Source organism: Cydia amplana, chromosome 6 (genome assembly GCF_948474715.1).
Source record: "Cydia amplana chromosome 6, ilCydAmpl1.1, whole genome shotgun sequence".
NCBI lineage: Eukaryota > Metazoa > Arthropoda > Insecta > Lepidoptera > Tortricidae > Cydia > Cydia amplana.
Genome location: NC_086074.1, coordinates 1,128,611 through 1,145,412, shown reverse-complemented (window position 1 = coordinate 1,145,412; position 16,802 = coordinate 1,128,611). Strand labels below are relative to the sequence as shown.

Below are 16,802 nucleotides of genomic sequence, written 5' to 3'. Positions count from 1 at the left end.
CGTCACTTTTGACACTTGTTTGACACTGAGATATCCAATCTATATCGTTTCCATATCTAATATTTGACGTATTTTAAAGTTCGAATATGGCTGTCAGACGTTTATAAATAGTCCAACGGAAAAAATATGCCTTTTTACAGTTTTTATATTCAATGCGCCATAGACACGTTCCTACTTAGATATTGTACTATCTATAACTTTTAATGTTTCTTACATAGGTAAGTACCTATAGATACATATTGCCTATTTTCTGAATGTTGTAGTACAGTCAGCAACAGAAGTTGCTAAGCGGGCCAGGTGTTCAAAATGATCTTGACGCGACTTTATTGTTAAGAGAATAAGAGCGTGTCAAGGTAATTCTAAACACCTCGCCCGCTTGGCAACTTCTGCTGCTGACTGTACATGTGAATCCTGCGCACAATAGCTTCACACAGGACACATAACTTGTACATAATTGCTCATAAAGCCTTCGTTAAAGGCAGATTTACACTGCGCCGGACGCGTTATGACGCGGTGCTAAGGGCTGATTTACATTGCGGTTATGACAGTTTACGATGCAAAGTCAAGTCTTGAAGGATAGAGCTTTTAAGATCAATCGTAGTTTCTCAAAGAGACATTGTTATTAATTAATAATCATGCCGTCACAAGAGTGCCTATAAGTATTTCTCTATGTCTATGTCAACGTATTCTCGAGTTATGACTAGGTACTTTCCCCTAAACAACGATATCAAAATTACCTACGCGGTAAAATTACTACTTTGCAAAGAAATAAGTGATCGAAATTACGTACAAATTACAATAGATACCTATGTATTTTAACGAACCTTATAGTGAGCGTTAAAATATAATAGTCCGAATCAAAATAAGTAAAATTTACTTTAAGGATGATTTTCGTTACCGTTCCGTTACCGGGCCGGGGCCAGCCCGGAGCTTCCGGCGCTTCGTTTTCTATGGAAAGCACCACGTGATCACCGATCAGCCGTCATAAAAAATGACATGTCGGACGCTTCGGCACGGCCCGGTCTAGCGCGACGCGAGTCATTATTTATATCTGTCACCGTAAAATTGTAAACATCCGTCAGTTTATAATCTCGCTAGTTAAATTATAAACTGACGGTATAGGGAGATTATAAACTAACTTAACCTACGTTAGATCGTAAACTGACGGGTTCACAATCTTACGGTGTCATATCCAACTTTTACTTACTTTTCAACCTATCACCTATCATTCACACATTTCGTTATAGCAAGTCACGGTCCCACGGCACAAGCGAAAGTCATTAAGGCACCGTAAATAAATAAAAATCGGTTTCATTATACACTGTGTTATAATCCAAACATTACGCAACCGTTACGATATATATTCCCGCTGCTGATCGCATGGCACGTCATAAGTTCGCTATTAACGCTTTTGTGTGGCGGGTTCATGCCTCATGGCATAAGCGGAGAGCGGGGAAAAAATACCTCCATTGGCCCTTAAGCTGCCTGTCTACTGAAGCGGACATTCTATTAGTTGCATACTTGCATTGGTTGTAATACAGCGAAAACGAGTGCCCACGCCAATTCCTGGGATTAGTTGCCAAGCGAACCCCACAGGCTCCCATGAGCCGTGGCGAAATGCCGGGACAACGTGGGGAAGATGGTTGTAATCCAGCGAAGCGGATGAAACAATATGGCCAATGTCACCAATATTGCTTCAAACCAAAGCAGTTCAAACCAAAATCAAGCGTTCCATGGTGTTGGAGAAGAATCAGAAGAACGAACAGGATGATTTTGATATGTCTGACCTGACTATGATAGGTAGGTACTAGGTATATTTTACTATTATGGACCGATTTTTATTTTGACGATTTTTTTTTCGTTAGATTCAGATGCAAGACAAATTGTATGGTGTGAAGAGCACCTCATTCAAGACGGGATTAATACGAAATCACAACTTGTCTCGAAAAGAAATGTATTTTTAAGTTGATTTTTGGCCCATAATATTTAGCAAGATCGCTGGTAGCCTTTTAATTGCATCCTAAAACCTAACTCCTAACATTAGTAAGTAGCTATAACGCATTTTACGAGTACCACCAGTAATAAAATAACTGTAAGTGGGCCAGGCAGTATCAGCGGAACTAAAGCTTGAGGTTGAGTTGTTCTAAAATATATTAACAGGCTAAGACACTGAAAATAAGGTCATGTAAATATATTTTTGTCTTGTAAAGACGTACTGTAGGCATGTGAATGTTATTCGAAGTCTCTGCTTCTCTGCTTAAACATCTGACACAGATGGTTTTGAGCAATTGGGCCTGAGCTTGCAAGCCCAGGCCCAATTGCTGTTCCCACACTGTCGCTATTTTGACCCACCTCTGACTCTGTGGGTGCATGCGGCAGACATGTCCCCCCTCTTACTCCCAAACTTTTGGGTGGTATTCCATCCGTCCAATATCTTTGTCCAATGCGTCTCACATTTTGCTTAGTGCCAGTGTGAGACGCAATGCACATTGGACCAAGAAATTAGACAGGTGGAATTAGGGATTGAATCTTCTGTACCTAGTAATATTATTTATTCTGTGGTATGGAATAGATTTAGAGGTTTTGACGTTTTGACATGACATTTTGATGACCGGTCTGGCCTAGTGGGTAGTGACCCTGCCTGTGAAGCTGCGGTCCTGGGTTCGAATCCCAGTAAGGGCATTTATTTGTGTGATGAGCACAGATACTTGTTCCTGAGTCATGGTTGTTTTCTATGTATTTAAGTATTTGTATATTATATATATCGTTGTCTGAGTACCCACAACACAAGCTTTCTTGAGCTTACCGTGGGGCTTAGTCAATTTGTGTAATAATGTCCTATAATATTTATTTTATAGGTCAAACTTACCCGATCTCTCGAATCGATGTGAACCTTCCCCGTGTCAAGCAGTTGTCGCAGCCGCTCGCAGTCTCCGCGTAACGCCGCCAGATGGAACTGCACATCTGTACGAGATTCTTTCTGTAACAACAAAATATTAGCATTATTTTCTATTAGGTATTATGATAAATTGGGAGTAACATGTATATGTAAGCAAATTTAAGACCTCGTATTTTAGAAAATTCTTCAGAAACAGTAATACTTTTATGGAGTTTGTTCATAACAAAAGTCGTGTATCTACAATAATAACGCAATAATCTACTCTTCACGCCAATTTTTGCAACAAAAGAACTTTATTTATTAACTTTATTACTGTAACAAGAATATGTAACTATACCACGAGATATGAGAAATTTCCTTGAATCAAAGCATTAAAATGGTAAAAATATTTTTACAATACATATATGTAAGTATATGTGTATCTAATGTCTCTGAATAACGGGAAATAATCGGTCCAACCCGGTAAACGATTCATATGCCAGGCCAAGGTCGGTTCATGGGCGCCGTGATTAGGAGCCATTATTAAGGGGATTAGTTCATCTAGATTAGGAGAGTCTAAAAATTTTACATTCATTTTGTACCTGACACGGTTTTAAAGGTATTACTATCGTAGGTTTGAATGTCAGTTTTGCCCCTACTCACCCCATTTTACGTTACCTAATATCTATATGAACCGCAGAGATAGCTATCCCCTTGATTTTGGCTAGTACTTACCTAGTACCATACCCTTAGAGTTGGCAAGCCGTAGTCTTATTTGCCACCATCATAATATTTTTCCGATAATCGGGAAAAGATGAAGTTTTTTTATACTTATGTTCACATGTTGTACACGGTTGGATAACTAACTCTCATTGGAATTTCTATTATAATAGTACGCTCCCATTCTCATGTGCCCATTAATTACTCTTTAATAATCATTATTAAAAGGAGCGAGGCTAAAAATAGACTACGCATATTTTAGCATTATACAGGGTGTTTGTAATTATCAGCAAGTTCGGCAACTGATACATAATAGGCTGTGTCCGACCGGACCCGGATTATTTTCCGAAACTTTATAGGTGCTCTATCGCCATGGGTACACCCTGTCTCATGATCATCATCATCATTCTCTCAGCATACCTCAGTGCTTTGTGTACGGCTAATTATTGCCAAATGAATATATCGCTATCTTATTTTTTGGGTAATTGGAAGAGGTCCCTTAGAATAATAAGTTATGCTCCCTAATCCTAGTCCTAGATTTGTGTTTTCCTGATGTACATTGGTTTTAACTTACATCTTGTACAATAAATTTACTTACTACTACTTACTACCTACACTTAGAACCAAAACGAAAGTTTAGAATTCTTGGCCCCATTAGATAGTCTTTAAGAATCAACCTGTATAGGATCTAAGATCGCGTGTGTATATTATCCGCTTATCATCTGACGATAAACTGCAATTAGTCTGCCGTGCCGTTGCCCGTTATATGCGCGCGCGCCGCCACTATTCGACAAACGCTGCCGCTGAAGTTATATGCAATCTGCCTCTATCGATCGGTCTTAGGGTCTCTCCACAACTATCGACGCAGAATCAGCAATAGCTACGCAGTAAGAGCGAAAAAGGCGTAACGTCTTAAGGCATCGACCGAGCTGAGTCTCGCCGAGCGGCGTCTTTTTTTCTATTGGCTCTTAATACCGATCCCCTGCGTCGATAGGTGTGGGGAGACCCTAAGGTGATAGAGAGGGAGCTAACGAAATTTATTTTTCACTAGTGACCCGCCCCGGCTTCGCACGGGTTAACAAATTATACATACACCTTCCTCTTGAATCACTCTAATTTAAAAAAACCGCATCAAAATCCGTTGCGTAGTTTTAAAGATCTAAGCATACATAGGGACAGACAGCGGGAAGAGACTTTGTTTTATACTATGTAGTGATGTTCTTCACAGGCCCTCTGGATTGTGCATAGGTACAGGATAAATGCGAAATAGCCATCTATGTTTACATTGTACATAGTTTGTTTACCGGATGAATTGGGGCTCCAATGAGCTCGACCGGTCTGTGTGATTACGATACGGGAATTGCACGTTCAATTCGTTTAAGGCATTTCCTATTTCAATTTACCGTGGTCTTGCTGACCAGACAGGAAAAGCATTTGTTTGTAAAACTGTCGAAATATTTGAATTAATAGTCGCTATTGGCGACATGTTTCGGGCCCTTCGGGGGTCCTTCCTCAGGCTCGACTGCAAGCTTTACGTTACAAGCTTTAGATCAGTTTTCTCACAAAACAAACAAATAATGATGTATTCACTAATTTTTATTATGAGACATCTCGTATGCCTAGACGAGACCCATCAATAATGTTCATTCTTGATATAGCTTCGTTTGATTGATCGACGGAGTCATAATGGGATCAGTTTTACATTTACGGTAATTTTATCGCAGCGTCGAATTACGATGATTTATCCACTGAGTTATTTGCAGGCTATATTATATGAGTATTAGTAGGTACACGAACGCATATGAACAAAATTAAAAATAGCTATACTAACAACTAAAAAAAAATATGTTCGATTCGTTATTTTAGGGCTCATTTAGACGGTGCGAGAACTCGCATACGAGTTTCATTACATTGCGTCATTTTATCGGTCGGCTGAATTGATGTAACCTCAATGGTCCGCAATGTAACTAAAATGCAATGTATACGAGTTCGCGCGCCGTCTAAATAAGCCCTAACTGTAATGCCATGGAAACATTTTCATCAATAAAAAAAATGTACCTACAGTATCCATTTATACCAGTTCTCCCCTCCCCTATTTTATTGTAGTGCACATTTCCTAAAGTGATACTCCTGTCGGTAAAGTGGAAATCGTGCTTCATTCAAACGACATTCGTCCATGTTCGAATTATAACAAAGAACCTTTGATCTCCCAAATTAAAATCTCTTTGGAAAACGCTTGCTTTGAACATGAGAGCTGTAATATGAAATACGTTTAATTGTATACCTTGTTTTGTAAACAATAAAGTAGATAGTTGAATGAATTTCCCTATTGTCCTAATATTTATGCAGAATTTCAATTCATTACTGTCGCAATTAGGTAAACTAAGTATGACGTTTAATTCGTCACTCTCATTTAACTTAGTTGCCATCCGAACATCACCTAGTTTAACCGATTGATCATTTCAGTACAAATTTATTCCAATACCTTCCATATAGAGAATTGGTCAATCGATTTTAGTCATCATCATCATCACAATTTTAAGAGCCTAGCTCTTGTCGGTGTCGGTGGAGTAACCGTCATTCCGTTCTTCTCTCTGCCACTGTTTTGAGCTCCTGATATGTCACTAACATTGATTTTCTCTTTGGCCTGGTCCAAAAACGCACGTCTCGGTCTTCTTCTGCCTCTTTTTTTCTATTCTTCCTTCAATTCTATACTTTATGTAAGTATCGTGGCGTATTGCCCCAACATGTTTCCCCTTCTGTTCTCAATCGTTTTCAGCAAGGTTCTCTTTTAACCTACCAAATCTATTTTCCGTATTTGTTTTCCTCTCTTTCCAGCTTATACCTTCTATTTTTCTCCATGCCCATATTATTTTAGTACTTATTAATGAAAAACTTAATAACACTTAAAAAATAAAAACTTATAAATAAAAAATTTGGCCTAGGTCGTGGTCTTTTAGTACTTATCTCAGATATAAAAACAGACCATGTATCATTTAATTAAATATCCCACTCAGAATTCGTAACACGTGGCATCCCGGGGTGAATGCTCTAATCTCCAGGCGTTGCTAGTCAACCCCTACTAGTTGTTGAGAGCAGGTAGATGATAAACAAGGGGTACACACAGTAATACTCTAAACTGTACATCCGTGGACCTTATGCCTTTTGTAATAAGGTTTACGAACAGTTAACAGTGTGGGCGATCGCTACGATACAATGTTGCGGGGGGTTACGCTTTTCATTTAGATTTGGGTTGCACATTAAATGATAATTAATCAGCAAACCCATTTATTACCTACCAAACTTGCAGAAGCACATTTTGAATTAGAATTTCTGAATATTCTAATGCTTTACCTAATGTTATAATTCACTGCTATTTAATTTATTTTATATCTAGGTTGGTTTATATTGGTTGTACATGCCTGATTAAGAGAATATTTAGGTATTAGATGATAGAAGTGGTCAAATAATATGAACAGCATATATTACAGTGTGGCAAACACAACTTGTCGGTCAGTAAGAACCAGGAAAATTATACTCATCCCTTTTTTTTGGGTGCTAGTACAAGCGTAAGACAAAGATTATCTTTGTCTAAGATGTTTGAAATGTCACAGTTCTGGGCCAAACTATAACGTTGAATTCCGCCAACTTATATCGCAATAACTACATCCTTATCCTAACTATAAAGATCGTTTGCTATATCTCAAAATGACGAGAAAAAAGTGCTTTCATATATTTTTGTAGATCAATGTTTTCTATGGGAGAGACAACTTTTTTTTGCGATTTCCCGAGTCCCATAGTAAGTAAAAGTTTTTCAGTATGGACCTATGATTTCACCTCTCAAAATATGGCTAAATTAGAGTTAGCTATGTTTAGATAATTTTAGACTTGACCGTACAAAGCTGAGATGTCCGGAAACGTGCGTGCGCGCATTAACGTACGTTTTTCACTCGGCAACGACACGCAAATAGAAGCTTCCGCGCAGATCAATCAGCTGAAACAACTGTTTTACGACTTCTTCTCAGACTAAAGCTGATTTTTTTTATGGACTTGAGGGCGGTGTTGCCCGTAGCCAACGTCAAGTAAGTAACTAAATTGTAAAAGGGAAGGAAATTAAACGCGGAACAAGTATTAAAGGCAATTCGGAATTTGGAAAGTGTAGTGGACAGGTAGATATATAGAAATAGATGAAATACAAAATGATAGATATACTTAGTATTATAAAAGACTATATACTTTTATATCATTGTACAAGATGAATGAAGCTAAGATGTTATAAAAGTCTGGATTAATGAGCAAGGAAGGGATGTCATGTCAATTGGAAATGGAACATTTTTGGATTGTAATAGTATTTTTTCTACTCCCGTACTATTATTTATCATTTAAAGGGTCGTGCACACATCTTTAAAACCCTATCTTAAAGTTGTCAAGACAAGTCTTTAGTCTATTCCCCAAAAAAGAATTTGTGCATACACGCAGTATCTTTTTGGCGATTTTACGATACTACGTGTAATGACCACTTAAAAAATATTGAATGAAATACAGTGTTCCCAACCTTATTTTAAATGGCATATCTGACAAATAAGTGAACCATAGACATGTTTTTTTTTAATTTCATTCATTCTTTTCCCGCTCGTGCCCTCCATTCTTTGCTACTTCTTGAATATTGTGAATCTTGAATATGAATACTATTGTGCCTGTCGACTGAAAACTTAACTTTTGTGTTAAAAAACAGTGTGTTTTTCAAGTTAAAATGGATGAAGACAAAAACTTAGTGTCTACGCCTGAAGAAATATCAGTAATAGCACAAGAATCACTAAAAACAGGTAGATACCGTAGGTAGAAGTCCACTAGATGACATGAAAAATATTTGTTAAATTTACAATTTTATTTCAAAGTAACGTTGTTTAACTGAGTCAAAAAATACTCGTGGCGTCTTTATTAAAATACTATTATGCAACCGTTGTTTAAGAGTGGTCAAAAAAGGCGAGTGGCGTGAGTAACAATTTGAGGCGAAGCCGAAAATTGTTAATAAAGACGCCACGAGTATTTTTTGACTCAGTTAAACAACGTTGCATACAATACTTTTTCTACGACCAAGCACTTTGAAATTGAAATAAAATTGTAAATTTAACAAATATTTTTAATTCAAGAAGTAGCAAAAATGGAGGGTACGGGCGGGAAAAGAATGAATGAATGAATGAAATTTAAAAAAAAAAAACATGTCTATGATTCACTTATTTGTTAGAGATGACATTTAAAATAAGGTTGGGAACACTGTACCTATTTCATTCAATATTTTTTAAGTGGTCATTACACGTAGTATCGTAAAATCGCCAAAAAGATACTGCGTGTATGCACAAATTCTTTTTTGGGGAATAGACTAAAGACTTGTCTTGACAACTATAAGGTAGGGTTTTAAAGGTGTGTGCACGACCCTTTAAATGACAAATAAAAGTACGGGAGTAGAAAAAGTTTCTATCAAAACAGTACGATCGTAAAAAGGGCAGGAAAAGAATATCTGATTAATATCGAGTCTTAGAAATGTCTAGTCAAACTTAGGTACAGTCGCCATCGATTAGGTACAGTCGATATATAGGAGCGCCCACAAATTTTATTTCTCTTAATCTTATTTTAATATTTCGCTCGTACAGTCAGTAGCAGAAGTTGCTAAGCGGGCGAGGTGTTCAAAATTACCTTGACGCGCTCTTATTCTCTACAATAAAAAAGCGGCCAAGTGCGAGTCGGACTCGCCCATGAAGGGTTCCGTATTTAGGCGATTTATGACGTATTAAAAAAACTACTTACTAGATCTCGTTCAAACCAATTTTCGGTGGAAGTTTGCATGGTAATGTACATCATATATTTTTTTTAGTTTTATCATTCTCTTATTTTAGAAGTTACAGGGGGGGGGGACACATTTTACCACTTTGGAAGTGTCTCTCAACCTTTACCAATTAGAAACCTCAATATCATTTTTGAAGACCTATCCATAGATACCCCACACGTATGGGTTTGATGAAAAAAAAAATTTTGAGTTTCAGTTCTAAGTATGGGGAATCCCCAAAATTTATTGTTTTTTTTTTCTATTTTTGTGTAAAAATCTTAATGCGGTTCACAGAATACATCTACTTACCAAGTTTCAACAGTATAGTTCTTATAGTTTGTCATCTCATATTTGATATTCTCATATTAAATAACATCTTCATAAAATTTGACCATATAACGTAATAAAGTAAAGTCGTTAATTGCGATATCAACGTCAGACTTAAAGCTACTAAAGTATTTTAATTCGCCAAAACCTGTACTTCAACTCTACCTAGTAAATCTTAGGACGGAAATTGAAAAAAACTCGCGCGGCCACTTTTTGCTACCGAAACCACGAAGTTCGATGATCTTTAAAAATAAACACTGCCTTGCTAAATAAACAACTTCCTAAAAAAGGTGTTACTTTTATGTTTTTGTTAAAAACATTAATGTTAGTAAGTACCTACTGTAAGTAGGTAGTTTTACCAAATGAGGACTGTGTTTTCAAAAGGTCTTATTTTAGTGTGGACTCCATAAAGAAATAAGCACTTTTAAAAAGATACTCCTGAAATGTCCCAACTCCAAAGTAATATTCGTGGAAAATAAACTGAACACGACCGTAATTATTTTTTCGGGGACTTTACGAATTCAGCAAACTTTATGACACGGCATGTTATCGTGTTATATATAGGCTGATAATGTCACTGGTGTGTTCCTAGAATGACTAAAGAGTCATTCGAACATATGGACTATATTTGATACTTAATCAAATATAGTCCATATGTAGGTACAAAAGTTTTCCACTGATATATGTAGCGTACCATTATTCTCTGTCAATCGCATGTCATTTATCCAATGAAACCACAATATTAGTGAATAAACACAATGCCTAATTTACCCCATTGACTGACGCCATAGCGCACAATACAATGAAAGTAAACACAATACTTGTTGACTATGGGTACGGCAAAAATTTATCAAGCGAAAGTTTTTCGTTCAGTAGCTTTAAGTTACCGATTGTTATTGTTTGGTTTAGGGTTCCGCAATGTCTTGGAGAAAACGATTGATAGTATTTAAAAATATACGACCGGTACAACAAAGGAAGCGAAATGATTTTGCTAATTTGGAACTAGTTTAAGTAGAGAGATGTATTCTGATGTTATCACGCCTCATTTACCAGTATTTTCTGTTACTTCTTTTAGGATACCGTACCTGTAAAGATAAAATGAACAGTATTAAACACAACAATCGTATAATATACAATAGGATACAAAAATAACATACACAATGGAAGATAAAATGTCTTCATAGTAAGTATGTTGTCAAGAACACAATTTATAAATATAGCCAGCTTCTACTAATGGGTAGCCTAAAAAAAACTTGACTTTTTTTTACAGAGGCACAGTGTTGACAATTTTAACAAATATTTCTGTCGGTGTATAATCAAAGCTAAAGAAGCATATTTTATGATAATAACGTTTTGTTATAATTACTTGTAAATTATTGCAGTCTTAATTTTTAATGACATAATACTTACAAATTTGTAAAATACGTGCAACTAGGAAAAATATTCCTAAAAATTGTTAGTCAACATATTTTTGGGCCATGTTTTATTTATGTGGCAAGTACTAATACTTAATAATATGTCCCTCTTTATTTTGATCAATGTGTTACGGATGCATCATAAATATGTTCCAACTAACCAACTGCCGTATTCGAACTTCAAGATTCACAAGAGACGACACGTACTAGATCCATTCTAGATACGTTATACTTTAGATTTCAACTAGTTCTCTTTTGCAGCGCAATTCGGGCAACCAATGTCACTTTTACGATAGATCGTGTTAGATATCTATTAGATGTGAATTAGATATCTAAGTAATATCTTGTGGAAATCGTTCAAGAGTATCTCCAGAATCGCAGAAATGTCAATTTGACAGGTTAGATCTTAAACATATCGTTGTCGTATCTTGGCGATGTCTACAAGATATCTAATAGATGTCTATTATAAAATCCGGATCGGGCCCCAACTCTTAAAACGAAACACAAATCTTAAAAGCCACTCGCTCTTGTCATTTTGTATTGTAGCACGAAGCAGTACCTTCATTGATAGTTTTTTTGCGGCAAGTAGTAAACAACTCTCTATTTCGATGTCGTTTCGACAGCGTCCGATCCGTTAGTACTCATTTCGGTTGAGTAATGTTACGCAATTCATGGAATTGTGCTATTAGAACAAATTAATTGGTATTGTTCTTGCATCGAGGGTAAGAGGAGTTATTAATGAAGTTATTACTTATTTATACCCAGTTTTGGTATCGTAATAATACTAATAATTCACAGCATTTTTACACAGTTTATAAGTAATAATAATGCTGGGACATTTTTGTTGTATCTATTAAAGTATTAAATTGAATTTTCATATAACCCACGCAATTACTATTAGGTAAAGGTAGGACATAAAAATTATGAAAAAAATTAAAAAAAAAAATCGAGAAACTTGTTTGTGTTACAAGGCCCAACCTGTAGAAGTATTTTAGGAAATCGATTGAAATTGTATTAAAAAAAAGGATTTATAAAAAACCGATGAATACCTATCTACAATTCTACATACTTCGCTATAAAATCGGCTCAGTAAGTAAACAAGTATCCATGCTACGGCAGATAACGTATAAATACAGTATACATGGTACATGTTAACACTTAAAATTATAGCCATTTATATGGGCTCCACGGTACTCATGTAAAAAGCACTAAAGGTTTTAAACCTGTGAACTAGAATAGAACTAGGGCATTCCAAGTTATAACTAGGATTTCAAGTCAAGGACATTATAATGTTGAAGGCAAGCCAAATTGTAAAATCGATACTGCGGAAGAAAACTGGTTAGCATTTAATTCAGATTTGCATATGTTTTAGGTAGCTATTTACATAATTATGTACCTAACCTACCTACTTTTTAGGGTTCCGTAGCCAAATGGCAAAAAACGGAACCCTTATAGATTCGTCATGTCTGTCTGTCCGTCTGTCTGTCCGTCCGTATGTCACAGCCACTTTTCTCCGAAACTATAAGAACTATACTGTTGAAACTTGGTAAGTAGATGTATTCTGTGAACCGCATTAAGATTTTCACACAAAAATAGAAAAAAAACAATAAATTTTTGGGGTTCCCCATACTTCGAACTGAAACTCAAAATTTTTTTTTTTCATCAAACCCATACGTGTGGGGTATCTATGGATAGGTCTTCAAAAATGATATTGAGGTTTCTAATATCATTTTTTTCTAAACTGAATAGTTTGCGCGAGAGACACTTCCAAAGTGGTAAAATGTGTGTCCCCCCCCCCTAACTTCTAAAATAAGAGAATGATAAAACTAAAAAAAATATATGATGTACATTACCATGTAAACTTCCACCGAAAATTGGTTTGAACGAGATCTAGCAAGTAGTTTTTTTTTAATACGTCATAAATCGCCTAAATACGGAACCCTTCATGGGCGAGTCCGACTCGCACTTGGCCGCTTTTTTTTAATAGCCCGTAATTGTGTCCCACTGCTGGGCAAAGGCCTCCTCTGTCTTCCGCCACTCGTCACGGCTTTGTGAATGCTCCCGCCATTATGTAACTTCATCATCATCAATATCATCATCATTGAGCCTAGCTCTTGTCGGTAGAGTAACCGCCATTCCGTTCTTCTCTCTGCCACTGTTTTGAGCTCCTGATACGTCACGTTGATTTCCTCTTTGGCCTGGTCCAAAAACGCACGTCTCGATCTTCCTCTGCCTCTCTTTTTTACTATTCTTCCTTCAGTTATAGACTTCATGTAAGTGGGCGTTTTTTTTGTCCCCTACACTTTTTTTTCAAATTTGAGATTTTTTATGTTATTCCTACTCAGAATCACGAGTTCTTTCTATCCTAATAGGAGAAAAAAGTGTCCCAAAATTTCCATACATGTTTCGATCTTTCCATTCCGCGACCGCCATACAAAGTCTATGAAAAATGGTGACGTAATGGAAATAAAAACCTTAGGGCACTTTTTTTCTCCTATTAGGATAGAAAGAGCTCGTGATTCTGAGTAGAAATAACATAAAAAATCCCAAATTTGAAAAAAAAGTGTAGGGGACAACAAAAAAAAAAAACGCCCAGGTATCGTGCCGTACCATCAGGTGTTTCCCCTCCTGTTTAAATTGTTCCCAGCAGAGATCTCTTCTCACACGTAGTAGATTTTGTGTAGGCACATGTACGATTGTAAGTACTTACATATGAAAAGTCACGTGACTATTTTCATACAACCTTAAAATTTGGATTGGCGTTTTCTTTCAACGATTGTCGTCTAGGCTAGGCTAAGTTAACTTTTACGCTAACTTATCGTTTCAGTGTAAACGCAGCCTTTTTGTGATTATACCAGATAATTTACCTACATTATGTTAAGATATTTATTATGCGTATGAAAATATGAAAGGCCATATCATTAAACACGTTCAGGTTAGTTTGCGTTAGAAAGCGGCTATTTATGCCTCTTTCCTTTTTTATGAGGTAATGACCGTGCTTATATTATGATGGCTTGTCACTTGTGTCTTGTTTATAAACTAGATTCATATTTTCATGACATGGTTGCTTTTAACATCTCATGCAACTAGGGTTTGCACGACGGATCTGAAATGTATGGGAAGATCCGCGGATCCGGATCCAGATCCGGATAATTTCATACATTTCGGATCCGGATTGCAAACCCTACATGCAACCAATGGCAGAAACTGGCCGAAGACGTGGCGTCGTGCTATTCACGATGGTCAATCCTGCCTGGTTTTCCTCATTAAAATAAAAACGCATGAGGCGCCACGAGCAGGCCTCCAACCTCCGCCCACCTGGGGGAGCATAATACACCTGCTGCGTGTGTGGCCGAGGGATCCTCTCTCGTATAGGGCTTTACAGCCACGAACACAAGTGTCGTAACCGGGATGCTGCTTAAACATCTGACACAGATGGTTAAAAGGCCTAGTATTATTATTATTTTCATAGTAAGAAACTGCAAATCAACTGCGAGTGAAAACTTCCATCGGCTGCGTTGTCAACATAAATTTTCGCTAAGACTTTTTTCATTAATTGTAATTAACCATTATGTACTATGTATGTACGTGTATGTACGTAGGTAGGTATCAGGGATGTTGCGAACATCCGCATCCGCATCCGCAACCGCGGAACTTCCGCATTATTTTCAACATCCGCATCTGCATCCGCATCCGCATAAAATCGATGCGGAGCTTATGCGGATGCGGATGTCGGACAAGTCGGTACAGGAACGTCTTAGCGGCGGCGTAAGTGCTAGGTAATTTCGTCATTACCTATAACGAAATCGTCTAGATCCAGAAAAGTCGGCCAAGTTACTGTTTATTAAATATAACCATAGAGAAAAAATACATAGAGTGCAAAGTTACTTTTTAGGGTTCCGTACCCAAAGGGTAAAAACGGGACCCTATTACTAAGACTCCGCTGTCCGTCCGTCCGTCCGTCCGTCCGTCCGTCCGTCCGTCTGTCACCAGGCTGTATCTCACGAACCGTGATAGCTAGACAGTTGAAATTTTCACAGATGATGTATTTCTGTTGCCGCTATAACAACAAATACTAAAAACAGAATAAAATAAAGATTTAAGTGGGGCTCCCATACAACAAACGTGATTTTTGACCGAAGTTAAGCAACGTCGGGCGGGGTCAGTACTTGGATGGGTGACCGTTTTTTTGCTTGTTTTGCTCTATTTTTTGTTGATGGTGCGGAACCCTCCGTGCGCGAGTCCGACTCGCACTTGGCCGGTTTTTTTATTAAACATAACGCACCTATATTCTTGCTCAAATACCAAACGTTTCATTTTTTTTAATAAAAAATACTAAAAATGTAATATTTGACGTTTTCTAAGTACCTAATCTTGACATCCGCATCCGCATCCGCATCCGCGGATGTGAGCCTTTAAGAGCCAACAGGAGTGGTCATTTCTCCACACAAACGTACTCGACTGTTTCCTCCGTGGGTTTTGTAGCTAGAGCAATGATTTTTTCAACACAGATTAATATTGTCAATATCTGTGTCGGACCGTTTTGCTTTTTTTGATATTTTTGTTTTTTAAGGCGCTAGAGCCCTTCAAAAATGGCCTAATTGACTATGCCGCAATGAGAGGCGTGCTATTCAAAACTGACATCAATTAGTCAAAAAAGCAAAACGGTCCGACACAGATAATGTCATAATCATTTAGATTTCCAAATTTGGTTACGATTGGTTAAGTTTTGGAGGAGGAAACAGTCGAGTACGAAACCTCGATTTTTGATATTTTTACGCAGGATTTTTCGCCTTGTCCTTATCGCACTAGTTTTAGGAGCCGCTTCCGTTAGCGAGACGGGTATATTTACCTAAAATATTTAAATCTTAGCTCCTGTTGGCTCTTAAATATTCGCATCCGCATCCGCATCCGCGGATGTCAAAAAATCTGCATCCGCAACATCCCTGGTAGGTATAACTAAGCCCCATTAAGACGGTTCAAGAACTTGCTGGCGAATTTCATTACATTGCGGTATGTACTGTACTTACCTACTATCTGCGTTCTATGTAAATCCATGGTGGCAACAGGTTATGTACAGGTAGACGTCAAAAATATGTTTGCATTTTACCTGAACACCCATAAAAAATACACATCTTCCACGTCGTATACTGCTGCTTATATAAAAACTAGCGATCCGCCCCGGCTTCGCACGGGTTGACAAATTAAGTATACTTTCCTCTTGAATCACTCTATCTATTTTAAAAGACCGCATCATAATCCGTTGCGTAGTTTTAAAGATCTAAGGATACATGGGGACAGACAGCTGGAAGCAACTTAGTTTTATACTATGTAGTGATTTACCGCACGCAACATTATAACTCCTAAATAGTTTCGCCACACAAGGAATGTTATCAGCTTATCTCGATCAAACAAACATGCGATGCGCAGGAGTCGCTTTCCCCAAGACATTTACTTTGCGATGTTTTCTCTTGTCTCTTGATACGTGTCAAAGTTTCAGCCAAACCGGCATAATACGATTTCTCCACGAAAATTAGTCCGCACCACAATTTCGCCTCACGTAAAAAATGTTTATCAGGGTTCGAAAGGATAATTGTCAATGATAGTTATCTTGATAATTATCGTCATTTTTTTT

General features: G+C 37.3%; 1 protein-coding gene across 1 annotated transcript in view; it reads right to left on the bottom strand.

The window, feature by feature from the left end:
* Window positions 1–16,802, bottom strand: part of LOC134648622 (ankyrin repeat domain-containing protein 29) — a 48,887-nt gene that overhangs the window by 7,450 nt on the left and 24,635 nt on the right. Inside the window, exon 2 of the mRNA XM_063503112.1 lies at window positions 2,870–2,980. Within this exon, the coding sequence (XP_063359182.1) occupies window positions 2,870–2,980 (111 nt within the window). The remainder of the gene's footprint in view (window positions 1–2,869; window positions 2,981–16,802) is intronic.